Source organism: Pelophylax lessonae, assembly GCF_965119305.1.
Source record: "Pelophylax lessonae genome assembly, chromosome: 3".
NCBI lineage: Eukaryota > Metazoa > Chordata > Amphibia > Anura > Ranidae > Pelophylax > Pelophylax lessonae.
The window spans coordinates 563,756,378-563,772,468 of record NC_138770.1 but is presented as its reverse complement, the minus strand read 5'-3'; the positions used below and the strand labels follow the sequence as shown (position 1 = coordinate 563,772,468).

General features: G+C 43.3%; 1 protein-coding gene across 2 annotated transcripts in view; it reads right to left on the bottom strand.

Annotated features, from left to right (window-relative positions):
- Window positions 1-14,216, bottom strand: part of KIZ (kizuna centrosomal protein) — a 290,355-nt gene extending 276,139 nt beyond the window's left edge. For both annotated transcript variants that reach the window (XM_082251350.1, XM_082251351.1), the window contains exons 1-2: window positions 14,052-14,216; window positions 8,290-8,352 (exon numbers count right to left, since the gene is read on the bottom strand). In XM_082251350.1, the coding sequence (XP_082107476.1) occupies window positions 8,290-8,352; window positions 14,052-14,131 (143 nt within the window). In that variant the 5' untranslated portion in view covers window positions 14,132-14,216. The remainder of the gene's footprint in view (window positions 1-8,289; window positions 8,353-14,051) is intronic.
- Window positions 14,217-16,091: the final 1,875 nt, after the last annotated feature.

Here is a 16,091-nt window from a genome sequence, read left to right as displayed (position 1 = left end):
CTTTGCAGGGGGGGCGGGAAAAATGCCACCCCCGCATTAAAAAACCCGATAGAGTCGCAGTGAGTGGCCAAACCGGCTGCTCTTCAATCAGTGGGTGGGGGCGGAGCCTAATGCTCCGCCTACCCTCCTCAGCGCGGCCTGTGAGATACTAGCTTCTCCCCGCAGCAGGGCGGCGTCTATGTCGAAGAGGAGGAGGAGGAGAGAGAGAGAGGAGGACAAGGGAACCCCCAGCCAGGCCAGAACGATCCGACAGCTGGTAGGAACGATTTTAGGTTACCACGGTACCACCACTGCTATATTGGCAATTTAGCAATTACAATTAATAATTCCATTTTATTTTTGCAGCAAATATATGTTCAACAAATATGGAGCAGTTTGCAGTACAGTACATGAACTTTCACTGCATGTGAACTGTTAAATGAGTTTGCATTGGTTTCAGCGTGTGCAAAGTGCTCCATACATGCTGAAATCAATGCAAACTCATTTAACAGTTCACATGCAGTGAAAGTTCTTGTACTGCAAACTGCTCCAAGCTTTAACCACTTCTGGACTGGAAGATTTTCCCCCTTAATGACAGGCCATATTTTGCAATTCAGGACTGCATTACTTTAATGGACAATTGCGCGGTCGTGCGACACTGTACCCTAAAAAAATTGATGTCCTTTTTTTCCCACAAATAGAGCTTTCTTTTGGTGGTATTTGATCACCTGTGCAATTTTTATTTATTTTGCTACAAACAAAAAAAGAGCAACAATTTTTTTTCACTTTCTGCTATATAACATTCCCAAAACAAAAATTAAAAAAAATCAAAATTTTTTCATCCTTTCAGGCCTATTTGTATTCTGCTACATATTTTTGGTAAAAAAAATCCCAGTAAGCATTTATTGATTGGTTTGTGCAAAAGTTATCGCGTCTACAAACTAGGGGAAAGATTTATGCCATTTTTATCTATTTAATTTGTTTTACTAGTAATGGCGGCGATTTTTAGCGGGACTGCAGCGGACAGATCGGACCCCTAACTGACATTTTTGACACTTTTGGGGGGGCCTGTGACATTACTACAGTAATCAGTGCTAAAAATATGCACTGTTACTGAAATAATGACACTGGCAGGGAAGGGGTTAAACCAGGGCTGATCAAAGAGTTAAGTGTGAGCCTAGAGGGTGTTTTCTAACTGTATGGGGGATGGACTTGTGAAATGACCACAGAGACCTGTGTTCCTAAATAGGAGGATCACAGGCGCTCTGTGATCATTTCAAAGAGAACAACGGTCAGCTGTGTATACAACAGCTGACCATCCTTAGGGGGTGCACGAATTTAGTCTGGCCTAGGGCAGCACAAAACCTAAATACACCACTGGTGTGCACTGGATATTCAGTGTGATGATTTTAGGCTTGGACAGGGCTCTGGACTCACTTCCCATCATAATGAAATAGTGCCTCTCCAGCCAACCACAAAATCTTCAACAAGAAGAGGAAGTAACATGACGAAGACCTGTGTACTTTGTCTGGTAATCCAGCCAGAAAGTCTGTTGTTTTTCACAAGCAGAAGCGCTCAAGCAGAATGTATCAGTTTACATGGATGAGGCAAATCATTTAACACTGGCAGGGGTTATTAAAATGATCAGCTTTTATTTATTCATGTCAAACCTTTATCCCAAAAGGAAAAAAAAAACAGTTTGCTGTAACTGATTACAAACGTATTGGCTGGAGTTTGGCTTCAATTTGCTAGTATATTTCAATCTGCTAAAAAAAAAACATCCCCCCCCTAGACTGACAATGCTGCTGTCTGATGTGCCTCCTCTTCTCACTCCTCCGGGCATAGGTGTGCACAGCCTATTGCATTAAGGTGTGCACCCCTAAGTTCAAAAACACACATGTGTTTTTATATATATATATATATATATATATATACACACACACACACACACACACACACACACACACACACACACACATACACACTATTGATCGACCAATATCGTTTTTTTACCGCCAATACCGATATTTTGGTCATCGGATATCGGTGTCGGCCGATATTGGCCGATATTTTCGGACATTAAAAATTTTTTTTAATGTCTACAGGTACTGTGGTGGAGGGATCTGGGGGTCTAAAAGACCCCAAACCCCTCCTCTGCACTTAAAAGCATTCAAAATGCCAAGTTTGGCTGTTTTGAATGTTGTAAGTTTTTTTTCCTCTAGCTGCAGGCATCACCCCGGTACAAGCACTTTCCCGAAATATCGGCAGTATCGGTAAGTCAAAAGGCTGATTACGATACATCGGGCAAAGTGCATATCGGCCCTCGATATATCGGCTTTGCCGATAATCAGTCGATCACTAATACACACATACACAGTATATATACATATACATACACACACACACACACACACACACACAACAGTATATATACACATACACTATATATATATATATATATATATATATATATATACACACACACACACACACACACAGACACAATCTTATAAATAAAATATTAAATAAATAAAAATAAAAAACAAACATTTTAAAACATGGACGGTGTCAGTAAAGCAGTGGGCGTGTCAGTAAGACAGTAAATGGTGTCAGTCAGTAGCACAGTGAACTTTGGGGAATTCTGCACTGCACAGGGTGATTAGGGTGTGCCCAGGTACACCCAGCACACCCCGTGTACACCTATGCCTCCAGAGTTGTGTGTCACTAATACTGAAGGTGTGTTACTGGCCAGATAACCAGGGGAAAAGCCAAAGAAAATGAATGCAGCCACCGCATCCAACGATTGTTAAGCTGCAATATACAGTAAAACCTTGGATTGAGAGTAACTTGGTTTAAGAGAGTTTGCATGACAAGCAACATTTTTTTTTTTATATAAATTTTGACTTAATAAACAAGTCATGTCTTGATATTCAAGTAGCGTCATGTCACAACTGAGTATAAAAGAGGCGCCTCTAAGTGTAGCAATATGTTTACATTAAATGAAGGTTGAACATTTATCAACTCACATGGTTAATGATTAAAACAGGCACATCTAAGTATGCAGGCATCCAGGGTAAAGCTGTCCATATGACCATCCTCTGCACCGCCATCTACATCATCTCTTCAAGCCTCGCTTTCAGATCACTCTACTGCAGAGTAGTCTTCCCGATCATGACTGCAGACTGATGGCGGTGAGAGGCAGCGGTGCGGAGGATGGTCTATGTGGACAGCTATAGCCCAGATGCCTGCATACTTAAATGTATTAAATAATTATAGTGCTTTGCATACACAAACGTGACTGATGGGGGAATAGTGATATTATAATGGGAGATATGCTGGTAACCAATACAAAAAAAATCCTGTGCTATAAGACCAGAATCAACATAAATTGAAAGTTGCTGCCTTGTATATCCCAAGGGTTTGCCTTGATGCACCAAAATAGTGCATATTAAAATGCGTGACAGTTTTTATCAAAATGATCCTCAAGATCCTCAGAGCGCATCATCCTGATCCGACTTGTGATGCGACTTCCATTCAAATCAATGGGCTACCATAGGGAACCATTGATTTTTACATAAAAAAAAAAGCAAAAAACATATAACTCTTCTCTTTTATACTCTGTATCTCCTGCTGGATTTTGATGTGGAGGCTGCCATTTATGAATGGACATTTAATAGCTACACAACCTAACATTGCTATAATCTTTTTATATGGAATATAAACCGAAGGACTTATGAATAAATGGTTGTGGAACGAATCATCTGAGTTTCCATTATTTCTTATGGGGAAATTTGCTTTGATATAAGAGTGCTTTGGATTCCAAGTATGATTCTGGAACAAATTATGCTCGCAATCCAAGGTTTTACTGTATTACATTTTTTGGTTTTGGGTTTATTTCCACTTTAACTCTTCAGGTCAAATGTCTTCTTAACAGTTTCTCTGCTAAAATACTGAGAAAAATCAGACAATAGCAGGGCCTGGTTATAGCCTATGTGGAAAATCAGCGCAACCACCTTGTCGGATAGACTTTCCTGCCAGTCCGTATATTAGCATTGGTAGACATACTCCATTGAACTTTGACTGTGAATAGCTCACATACGTTCCTACATATTTTAATTGTCTTTAAATACTGATTTTTTTTTTACCCAGTACTGTGGTCACTATAATTGTTTATTTAAAAAAAACACCTGACAGGGGTTCTAATCCATCTCCACTTTATCCAAAACCTAAAGTAAAAAGTTTTGCCTTTAGTTAAACTTTAACCACTTTACCACCGGAGGATTTTGCTGTCTTAAGTTTGGGCCACTTTTTGCGATTCGGCACTGTGCGAATTTAACTGACAATTGCGCGGTCATGCAACGCGGTACCCAAACAAAATTTACGTTCTTTTTTTCCCCACAAACAGAGCTTTCTTTTGGTGGTATTTGATCACCTGTGCGATTTTTACTTTTTGCGCTATAAACAAAAAAACAGCAACAATTTTGAAAAAATAACAATATTTTTCACATTTTTTTATATGAAATTCCCCCGAAAAAATGTAACAATCAAATTTTTTTATCATTTTAGGCCAATTTGTTTTCTGCTACATATTTTTGATAAAAAAAAAAATCACAATAAGCATATTTTGATTGGTTTGCGCAAAAGTTATTGCGGCTACTAACTAAGGGAAAAATTTCTGTCGTTTTTGGTGTTTTTTTTTTTTAAGGAGTAATGGCGGCGATCTGCGATTTTTTTTTTTTTTTGCGGGACTGACATTGCGGAGGACAGATCGGACCCTTGACTGACATTTTTGACACTTTTGGGGGTACCAGTGACATTACTACAGTAATCAGTGCTATAAATATGCACTGTTACTGTAAAAATTACACTGGCAGGGAAGGGGTTAATTTTTATTGGTGATCAAGGGGTTAATGTATGCCTGGTGCTTACTAACATGTGTGGGGGGAGGTGACTGAGTGACACAGGGATAGATCGCAGGTTCAGCTATGCTGAACCCTGCAATCTGACCCTGCCTGTCACTTAGGAGATTCGCCCGCTTTGTTTACACAAGCGGGCGGATCTCCACACTTGATTCCCTGACGATCGGGGAAGAGCGGCGGTGATCACCGCCGCTCCTCCCCTGGCCCGACTCCCGCTGTGACTGAATGCAGCGGGAGCGAGCCTCCGGCGGCGCGCGTGCGCCGCCGAGAGAGGGGAATGTCTGTCGACGTAGGTCTACGTCTCCAGACGTTATCGAGCCACTTTGCCGCAGTAGAGCTCCAGTGAGCAGCGGTAAAGTGGTTAAGGATTTTTGCTCTTCATATGTAAGGAAATGTTATAGTCACCCTGGGAAAGGCAACAATTAAAAACAGACATTTCACACATATTCCAAACACAATGGGCATCATTTGTGACTTTTCTGCAAATTCTGATTTTTTTTTCTTAAATATACAACCCCCTGTTAGTACAAAGTGCAGAAAAAAACACTCTTATACTGGGCTGGTTCCAGTGAATGGAATTCAGTTGATTGATTGCACAAGGTGATAAATGTTTCATCATGTATTGAAGTGACTCAGGTAGTGAACACTAAAGCCTTGTACACACAATGAAAATATTAAATACATGATAGTCTGTTTTTTTGGCATGCTAGTCTCATATCAAAAACAAATAGGTTACTAGAGTTAGGAAAATTCTCCTAAGACAGAATCCAACTTAACGCAATGATGTAATGCAGGGGTCCCCAAATTTTCTAAACAAAGGGCTAGTTTACTGTCCTCCAGACTTTACAGGCTGTGCCGGTCTGTAGCCATTGGGAGTAGAAATGATCCTGGCATCAGTGGGATTAAACATTGCATCTTTGGTATTAGGGGGAGGAAAAGTGCCTGTTCGCTGGTGTCAGTGGGAGAAATAGTGCCCCATCGTTGGTGTCATTTGGAGGAATAGTGCCCCATCGTTGGTGTCAGTGGGAGGAATAATGCACTATTGTTGGTGTTGGTGAGAGGAATATTGCCCCATCGTCGGTGTCAGTGGGAGTAGTAGTTCCCCCATAGTTGGTATCAGTGGCAGGAATAGTTCCCCCATAGTTGGTATCAGTGGCAGGAATAGTTCCCCCATAGTTGGTATCAGTGGCAGGAATAGTTCCCCCATAGTTGGTGTCAGTGGCAGGAATAGTTCCCCCATAGTTGGTGTCAGTGGGAGGAACAGTGCCCCATCTTTGGTGTCAGTGGGAGGAACAGTGCCCCATCGTTGGTGTCAGTGGGAGGAACAGTGCCCCATCGTTGGTGTCAGTGGGAGGAACAGTGCCCCATCGTTGGTGTCAGTGGGAGGAACAGTGCCCCATCGTTGGTGTCAGTGGGAGGAACAGTGCCCCATCGTTGGTGTCAGTGGGAGGAACAGTGCCCCATCGTTGGTGTCAGTGGGAGGAACAGTGCCCCATCGTTGGTGTCAGTGGGAGGAACAGTGCCCCATCGTTGGTGTCAGTGGGAGGAACAGTGCCCCATCGTTGGTGTCAGTGGGAGGAACAGTGCCCCATCGTTGGTGTCAGTGGGAGGAACAGTGCCCCATCGTTGGTGTCAGTGGGAGGAACAGTGCCCCATCGTTGGTGTCAGTGGGAGGAACAGTGCCCCATCGTTGGTATCAGTGGGAGGAACAGTGCCCCATCGTTGGTATCAGTGGGAGGAACAGTGCCCCATCGTTGGCGTCAGTGGGAGGAACAGTGCCCCATCGTTGGTGTCAGTGGGAGGAACAGTGCCCCATCGTTGGTGTCAGTGGGAGGAATAATGCACTATTGTTGGTGTTGGTGAGAGGAAAATTGCCCCATCATTGGTGTCAGTGGGAGTGGTAGTTCCCCCATTGTTGATTTCAGTGGCAGGAATAGTTCCCCCATAGTTGGTATCAGTGGCAGGAATAGTTCCCCCATAGTTGGTGTCAGTGGGAGGAATAGTGCCCCCATCGTTGGTGTCAATGGGAGGAATAGTGCCCCATCTTTGGCGTCAGTGGGAGGAATAGTGCCCCATCTTTGGCGTCAATGGGAGGAATAGTGCCCCATCTTTGGCGTCAGTGGGAGGAATAGTGCCCCATCTTTGGTGTCAGTGGGAGGAATAGTGCCCCACCTTTGGTGTCAGCGGGAGGAACAGTGCCCCATTGTGGGTGTCAGGAATAGTTCCCCCATCGTTGGTGTCAATGGGAGGAATAGTGCTCCATTGTTTCTGTCAGTGGGAGAATTAATGCTCCATCATTGGTGTCAGTGGGAGAATTAGTACTCCATCATTCGTGTCAGTGAGAAAAATAGTGCCCCATTGTTGGTGTCAGTTTGACAAATAGTACCCCATCGTTGGTGTCAATGGGAGAAAAAGTGCCCCATGTTTATGTCATTAGCAGAAATATTGCCCCATTGTTGGTGTCAGTGGAAGGAAAAGTACCCCAAGGGCCAGATAAAGACAAGCAAAGGGGCGAAGTTTGGAAACCCTTGAAGAAATGAATTGTACTCTAATGTTTTCATTCATTTCCGAGCATGCACGGCCTTGGTCACATTCGATTTTTTATGGACAAATACTGTATTAAACTAAAGTCATTCGTCCTGTTATCATACAAGAAAAATATTCATGCCTGTCCCTTCAAATCATTTTGAATGAACTGTCATTATCGGCTCTTCGAAGCTGTGTACTAACAATGAGGTTTTTAGACGATTGCTTCAAAAGCAGTATTTTTTGTCTGATTTTCTCGTCGCGTGTACTAGGCTTAAGTAGAAGTAAGCTAAAAGCAGGACTAAAGTCCTGCTGTCAAAAACCGCAATCAGGCAGGCTCTTTAATGTAGATAAGACATGCCAAGTCTCTTTTGCAATAAAATACACCTACCTGCCTATTAGCTGTCTTCTGTGGCATGTAAACTTAGCTGCGCATGCACAGCTCAGCTTTCATTGCCAGCATGGTCCCTGTGTGGCAGGATGGAAAACTCCTGTGCGTGTGGAGGAGTGACATCATCATGCATCAGCCAATAAAGACAGCCAAAGACTGGCACCCAGCAGAAGAGGCCAGCAAGGAACATTAAAGAAAAAGATAAGTTTAAAGAAAAGTGTGCGCTTTATTGCAGAAGAGACATGCTATGTACACTGAGCTGGAGCGACTGACTCCTGTACACATGTGCGGGATGACGTCATTCACCCACTGTAAAAGGCCAAAAACTGGGCCAGGGAGACGGTGACAGCGGCCAGCAAGCGATGGAAATGCCACGCCACTGGAAGGTGGAGGGAAGCATTTCTGGGGGTTAAATTCCACTTCAACTGATCTTCCTAAAAAAGGAAACATTTCAAAGTAATCAGCTGTACTTACATGTGTGCATCAGAGGAGTTGTACTGAAACAGCTTCTTTTCCAGTTCCAACCTTTTTATTTCACTGTGATTTAAAAAAGAAAAGAAATGTATTAAAAGAAAAAGAAAAATACATTCTGCATAGTAATACCCCCATCCTTTCATATCCTTCCTATCCTATCTAGAACTAAAGCTAAGGGAATTATTTATAAAGCAGCAAATAAACGTCCTAATGTGCATGGAAACATAGAATAACATTGAGCTGCTTCTACAGACAGAACACAAAACACAACTTAATCCCCTTGTGTGTTCAACACATTCACTGCAGATGAATCTTCCTGGTCCATGTGTTTTACCAGTCATCAATTCCCCCACCTGTGAATATCTGGGGAAAGTCTAATTTATGGCTTTATAAATATGCCCCTTAGGCTGGGTTCACACTGATGCCAATTGGATGTGGGTTTTCCCTGCATCCAATTCGCATGACAGGAGAGTGTGACCGGCCGATTCACACACCTCCGGGGCGGCCGTGGTCCGCACTGGAAAAGGGTTCTGTGCGTCTTCTGGTCTGTTTCAGGTGCAAGTTCAGCCTAAAATCTGGACCTGAAACGAAGAACAGGGACGCACCGCGCCCCCTGCTGTGAGCCGTGGCAAGTGTGATCCCGTCCCAAGTGGGATCTTGCCTCCACCCTCGGCACACCCATGCGTTTTCCCTCTATAGCCTGCTCCCAGTACACACATCTCTATTCCCAGTACCCTTCTTAGCAGTGAGATGGCTCCTCCAGTATACAAAGGTATCCTTCCTATATCCTGTCCTGTATAAAAAGAGAAAGGCACTGAACGCTTCACACCCGCAGCGAGTATACACCCATCTCTGTACACCCATCTCTGTACACCCATCTCTGTACACCCATCTCTGTACACCCATCTCTGTACACCCATCTCTGTACACCCATCTCTGTACACCCATCTCTGTACACCCATCTCTGTACACCAATCTCTGTACACCAATCTCTGTACACCAATCTCTGTACACCCATCTCTGTACACCCATCTCTGTACACCCATCTCTGTACACCCATCTCTGTACACCCATCTCTGTACACCCATCTCTGTACACCCATCTCTGTACACCCATCTCTGTACACCAATCTCTGTACATGGTGTCATAGCCTTCTCTCTCCATCACTTCTACCAAACATTGGATTTACTGTCATACCCTCTGCACTCCTCTCCTGAATATACTGCTTTCTGTCATACCCTCTGCACTCCTCTCCTGAATATACTGCTTTCTGTCATACCCTCTGCACTCCTCTCCTGAATATACTGCTTTCTGTCATACCCTCTGCACTCCTCTCCTGAATATACTGCTTTCTGTCATACCCTCTGCACTCCTCTCCTGAATATACTGCTTTCTGTCATACCCTCTGCACTCCTCTCCTGAATTTACTGCTTTCTATCATACCCTCTGCACTCCTCTGCTTAATATACTGCTTTCTGTCATACCCTCTGCACTCCTCTCCTGAATATACTGCTTTCTGTCATACCCTCTGCACTCCTCTCCTGAATATACTGCTTTCTGTCATAACCTTAGCACCCCTTTCTTATAAATACTGGCTGCTTTCAAACCCCCTGCACTCATTTCTCCTGCACATACGCCCTGCTCTCCTATTGTTTGCACTCATCTCCTGCAAATATTGCAACACTCTTGTATCTTCTGCACTCATCTCCTGCAGATACTGCCCCCTTTCATATCCTCTGTACTCCTCTCCCACAGATACTGCCCCCTCTCATATCCTCTGTACTCCTCTATTTCAGATATTGCCCCACTCTTGTATCCTCTGCACTCCTCTCCTGCAGATACTGCTCCCTTGCTCATATCCTCTGCACTCCTTTCCTGCAGATACTGCTCCCTCTCATATCCTCTGTACTCCTCTCTTGCAGATATTGCCCCGCTCTTGTATCCTCCGCACTCCTCTTTTGCAGATATTGCCCAGCTCTTGTATCCTCTGCACTCCTCTCTTGCAGATATTGCCCCACTCTTGTATCCTCCGCACTCCTCTCCTGCAGATACTGCTCCCTCTCATATCTTCTGTACTCCTCTCTTGCAGATATTGCCCCATTCTTGTATCCTCTGCACTCCACTTCTGTAGATACTGCACCCTCGCTCATATCTTCTGCACTCCTCTCCTGCAGATACTGCTCCCTCTCATATCCTCTGCACTCCTCTCTTGCAGATATTTCCCCACTCTTGTATCCTCCGCACTCCTCTCCTGCAGATACTACTCCCTCTCATATCCTCTGTACTCCTCTCTTTCAGATATTTCCCCACTCTTGTATACTCTGCACTCCTCTCTTGCAGCTACTGCCCGCAGTCATACCAAGCACGCTCCTCTTCTACACATACAGCCCGCTCGCCTACTCTACGTACACCTCTCCTGCACATAAATCCTGTCCTACCCTGTGCAATACCATCCACTCTCATAATCCTCTGCGCTCCTCTCCTGCACACACTTCTTTAATATTGTCCCTAATTTATTCCCTTTTCTGCTTTGGGCACACTTTTGCGAGTTCTTGGCACAGTACCAATAATAAAATTCCAGCTGTCGGGAGCTCTATTGGTCATACTATGTAACGAGAGAGAACCCCCAACAAAAAGGGACTTTAATGGCCTAACTCAATGTAAAAAAAAATGGTAATCTGTTTACTAAAAATAATATAATTTATTGAGCAATGCATTAAAAACACAGAGAACATACATAGAAACTATACAATGTGGCTTATAGATGTAACATGAACACCAAAGTATCCAATCTCATGGCAATACATGAACCGTGATTTGTATAGATCAGGGTTATGAGATTGGATACTTTGGTGTTCATGTTACATCTATAAGCCACATTGTATAGTTTCTATGTATGTTCTCTGTGTTTTTAATGCATTGCTCAATAAATTATGTTATTTTTAATAAACATATTATCAATTTTTTTTTACATTAATTTAGGCCATTAAAGTCCTTTTTTGTTGGGGGGTTCTCTCTCTTTACATGTACTACCTTGGGATGTAGGACACTTTTTCTTCAATCTATTCACCTATAATTTTTTTACATATTGGTTATATACTATAAACTCTGGAGAAGCACAGTGAAGATAAAAGGTCATCAGTAAATATACATATTCTCAAGATATTTGCAACTGGAAGTTCTTTTAGTTTAACCACTTCAGCCCCGTAAGGTTTTACCCCCTTAATGACCAGGCCGTTTTTTTCGATTCAGTACTGCGTTGCTTTAACTGAAAATTGCGCTGTCGTGCGACGCCATACCCAAATACTAATGATGTGCTTTATTTCCCACAACTAGAGCTTTTTTTTGGTGGTATTTAATCACCTCATAAACAAAATTAATAGCGTCAATTTTGAAAAAACACCAATACCAAAATTGAACTAAAAAGAAAACATTTGCCAGGACTAGAGATCCCAGCAAGGAAATAGGTCCTTACTCCTGACTAGGCAGAAAAAACTGAGTACATATAGCAGAGGGGGGGGGGGGGGGGGGGAGTATACCACATGGGACTGCCCATAGGCGTAGCCAGACTTTTTTTTGCCTGGTGTCCTACTCCTCTAGGGAGCAGTATAACCCAATGGTTAAGAAGATCAGAGCTGTGTCCATTAATGAACGAAAGAGAAATACCGATTTTAACTTGTAAGCAACAAGTGTCAGAAGAAGGATTAGTCTTTAAGTGGTTAAACTGACCTCATTTGCAGACCGAAGTTCATCCCTTTGATCTGTTAACGAACAGAAAGATACAATGTTTCTTTTCATCTCTCTTTTATTTGCTCGCTGTGAGCAGGGAACTGCTCTGCACTTATTACATAAATCGGGGAAATGCTAGATTAGGATCGTGTAGGGCAGGGATATGCAAACTGTGGCCCTCCAGCTGTTGCAAAACTACAAGTTCCATGAGGCATACTCTGACAGCCACAAGCATGACACCCAGAGGCAGAGGCATGATGGGACTTTTTTTTTGCAAGAGCTGGAGGGCAACAGTTTGCAATTTTTTAACGATTAATCATGCTCTAATTTTTATAGCGCTTTTCTCCCTGAAGACTCAGTTGCTCATTGGCTACTAGTCCATCCATAAAAGGTGAAATCATCTTTTAACCTGAAAATATTACTGTGTACCACCACCACCCAATGCTCAACAATCTCCCCTCTGCACCACAGATTTTTCAGGACATAATGCCAATATTTCTTTATCTAGACCAGTGGTCTCCAAGCTGTGGCCCTTTGCTTGCCTTTATCCGGCTCTTGGGGCACTATTGCTACTGATAACCGCATTAATGGAGGCAAAATTCTTGCCACTGACACCAATCAGGACTGTACAGTACCTCCCACTGACACTAACAGGCACCCTTCCTCCCACTGACACCAATGATGGGGAATAATTTCTGCCACTAAAGATTTGGCAAGGTTTACTCCCACTGACACCAGGACATTTTCTACTCCCACTGGCCACATTCTGGCCCCCCTATAGTCTAAAGCAGCCTTTTTCAACCAGGGCCCCCAGGCACACTGGGGTGCCTTGAGGTTTCTTCAGGGGTGCCTTGGCAAAATGCCTAAACAATTGCCCCAAAATTGTATACAAGCCAGCGGGCGGATGAGGCCTTTTGGTTACACAACACCATAGGTTTTCATTGTGCATCGTTATGGCCTTCTAGCCACCAGTGTCCTAACAACCAATGACCCTTCCCTGCCCCTCTCTGTCAGCGCTGGGTTCACATTAGCTGAGTGATGGAGAAACACTGCGGGAGAAGAGAAACATTGGGATACTAATCAGTACCAGTTTGAAAAACTGTATTGGATTTGGAAGGATAAATCACCGCTAATACGTTGAGTGTCTATGTGTGAATGTTGATGCATTATGTAAAACTATGAGAATTGTTTTTTACATTTTAGAATGGGGTGCCCCGAGACTGTCCATAATTTTAGAGGGTGTCCCGAGACTGTCCATAATTTTAGAGGGTGTCCCGAGACTGTCCATAATTTAGAGGGTGCCCCAAAGACTGTCCATAATTTAGAGGGTGCCTTGAGACTGTCCATAATTTTAAAGGGTGCCTTGACTAAAAAAAGGTTGAAAAACACTGGTCTAAAGAACAGTAAGAAAGTTTGGAGACCCCTGATCTAGACAGTTGCCAATTTCAAAATAATGCCAAATAATCCAAATAAACTCCCACCCTTGTGATGGAACGATCAGATATACATAATATATATCGCAAGAAATCCAAATAAAAATACATTTAAAGAAAAACAGAAAATAACAATAAACAAGGAACCAGAGATCCCAGCCTCCAACCATCACAGAACCAGAGATCCCAGACTCCAACCATCACAGAACCAGAGATCCCAGACTCCAACCATCACAGAACCAGAGATTCCAGCCTCCAACCATCACAGAACCAGAGATCCCAGACTCCAACCGTCACGAAACCAGAGATCCCAGACTCCAACTGTCATGGAACCAGAGATCCCAGCCTCCAACTGTCATGGAACCAGAGATCCCAGCCTCCAACTGTCATGGAACCAGAGATCCCAGCCTCCAACTGTCATGGAACCAGAGATCCCAGCCTCCAACTGTCACGAAACCAGAGATCCCAGCATGCCTTGTGCCCGGACCCTGAAAACAGCACCCTTCATGACTCTGGACCGGGCATTCCCGTGTATTTCAGAGCCGTCCTGCGGTTGGTCAGATCAAGTCTCCCGGTCCCTTGGCCCCGCCCAACACTCACCAGTCCCTCAGACTGCGCTGCAACTCCCCGATCCGCTCCTCCAGCCCGGGGTCCTCCCGGAACCGTCCCGCAGATCTCATTATCCCTGGTGGCCGACCACCCCGGATCCGCTCTATTCCATCCACTGAGCACAAACTGGAGGATTTACTACCCACAATACTTTGCGAAGCGTCATGGCCACCGGTAGCCATGGAAACCGGAGAAGCAAGGCTGGTCACATGACCAATGCAGTTGGTCACATGACCTCTTTGGTTGTAGGTGATTGGTGTGCTGAAATGTTGTGGCGCTTACAGCTTAGAGCTGCTGGAGGATGTTGTCATGTACTGTCCAGAGAGACACAGGCCAGATCATGTGCTGGCGGCATCGTATACAATACACAAATCATTCATTCATACATTAATATATCATTCATTGACCATTAGTCATCCCTCATTCAGCTATGATTTCTTAATTCATCCCTCATTTATCCATCATTCATTAATCCCCATGTATCCATCATTCATTGATCCCCATGTTCCATCATTTAATAATCCCCATGTATCCATCATTCATTCATCTATCGTTCATCCCTTATTTATTTATCATTTATTCATCCCTTCTTTATCCACCAATCATTCTTCCCTCATTTATCCATCATTCATTCATCTCTCATTTATCCATCATTCATTAATCCTCCATGTATCCATCATTCATTCATCTCTCATTTATGCTTCATTCATTAATCCCCATTTATCCATCATTCATCCCTCATTTATCCATCATTCATTCATCCCTCATTTATCCATCATTCATTCATCCCTCATTTATCCATCATTCATTCATCTCTCATTTATCTATCATTCATTAATCCTCCATGTATCCATCATTCATTCATTTCTCATTTATCCTTCATTCATTAATCCCCATTTATCCATCATTCATTCATCCCTCATTTATCCATCATTCATTCATCCCTTCTTTATCCACCATTCATTCTTCCCTCATCTATCCATCATTAATTCATCCCTCTTTTATCTATCATTCATTCATCTATCATTAATTCATCCCTCATTTATCTATCATTCATTCATCTCTCATTTATCCATTATTCATTAATCCCTGATGTATCCATCATTTATGTATCCATCATTCAGTCATCCCTAATTAATCTATCATTCATTTATCCCTCATTTATCCATCATTCATAAATCCCCCATTTATCCATCATTCATTCATCTCTTATATATCCATCATTCATTCATCCCTAATTTAGTCATCATTAATTCATCATGTATTCCTCATTTAGCCATCATTCATTCACCCCCTATTTATCCATCATTCATTCATCATTCATCGATCATTCATTCATCCCTCATTTATCCATCATTCATTCACCCCCTATTTATCCATCATTCATCATTCATTGGTCATTCATTCCTCATTTATCCAACATTCATTCACCCCCTATTTATCCATCATTTATTCATCGATCATTCATTCATCCCTCATTTATCCATCAGGTAGAATCAGTGCGTTATGAATGATTATAGAGGACATATTAATAGAGGTTAATAATTCTATCTGATTGTGAGCAGTAGATTGTGTCCCATTCGCATACCATTGATGGTGAATCGTTTACCTTCCTGCCTATTAGTTATGTATAAAGGCCGGTGCCTGATCTATTTCTGCCCCCGCTCTATTCCCCCATAGCAGATCTGGATTATTTGTGGGCAGGGATGAGCTCAGTCAGTCACCCGCAGCAAACATGCACAGGGACCCTTTTTGGCAGCCGCATCAGGATCGGATCGCACAGCAGTTCACACTTGTGCGATCCGATCCTGTGCGAACTGCAAGATCGCACTGCGATATGCGATCAAACTGGGGGTGTCGTTAACATTACATTGACACCCCCAGCGTATCGCATATGGCAGTGTGAACTGCCGGGGGTGCGTTTGCGATGCGGGAACAGGCTGCGGATTCGCAGCCTTCCCGCATCGCATAAGTGTGAACCGGGGCTTAGTCGTGACATGTATAGTATAGCGCTGCTAGTGTCTTAGATTT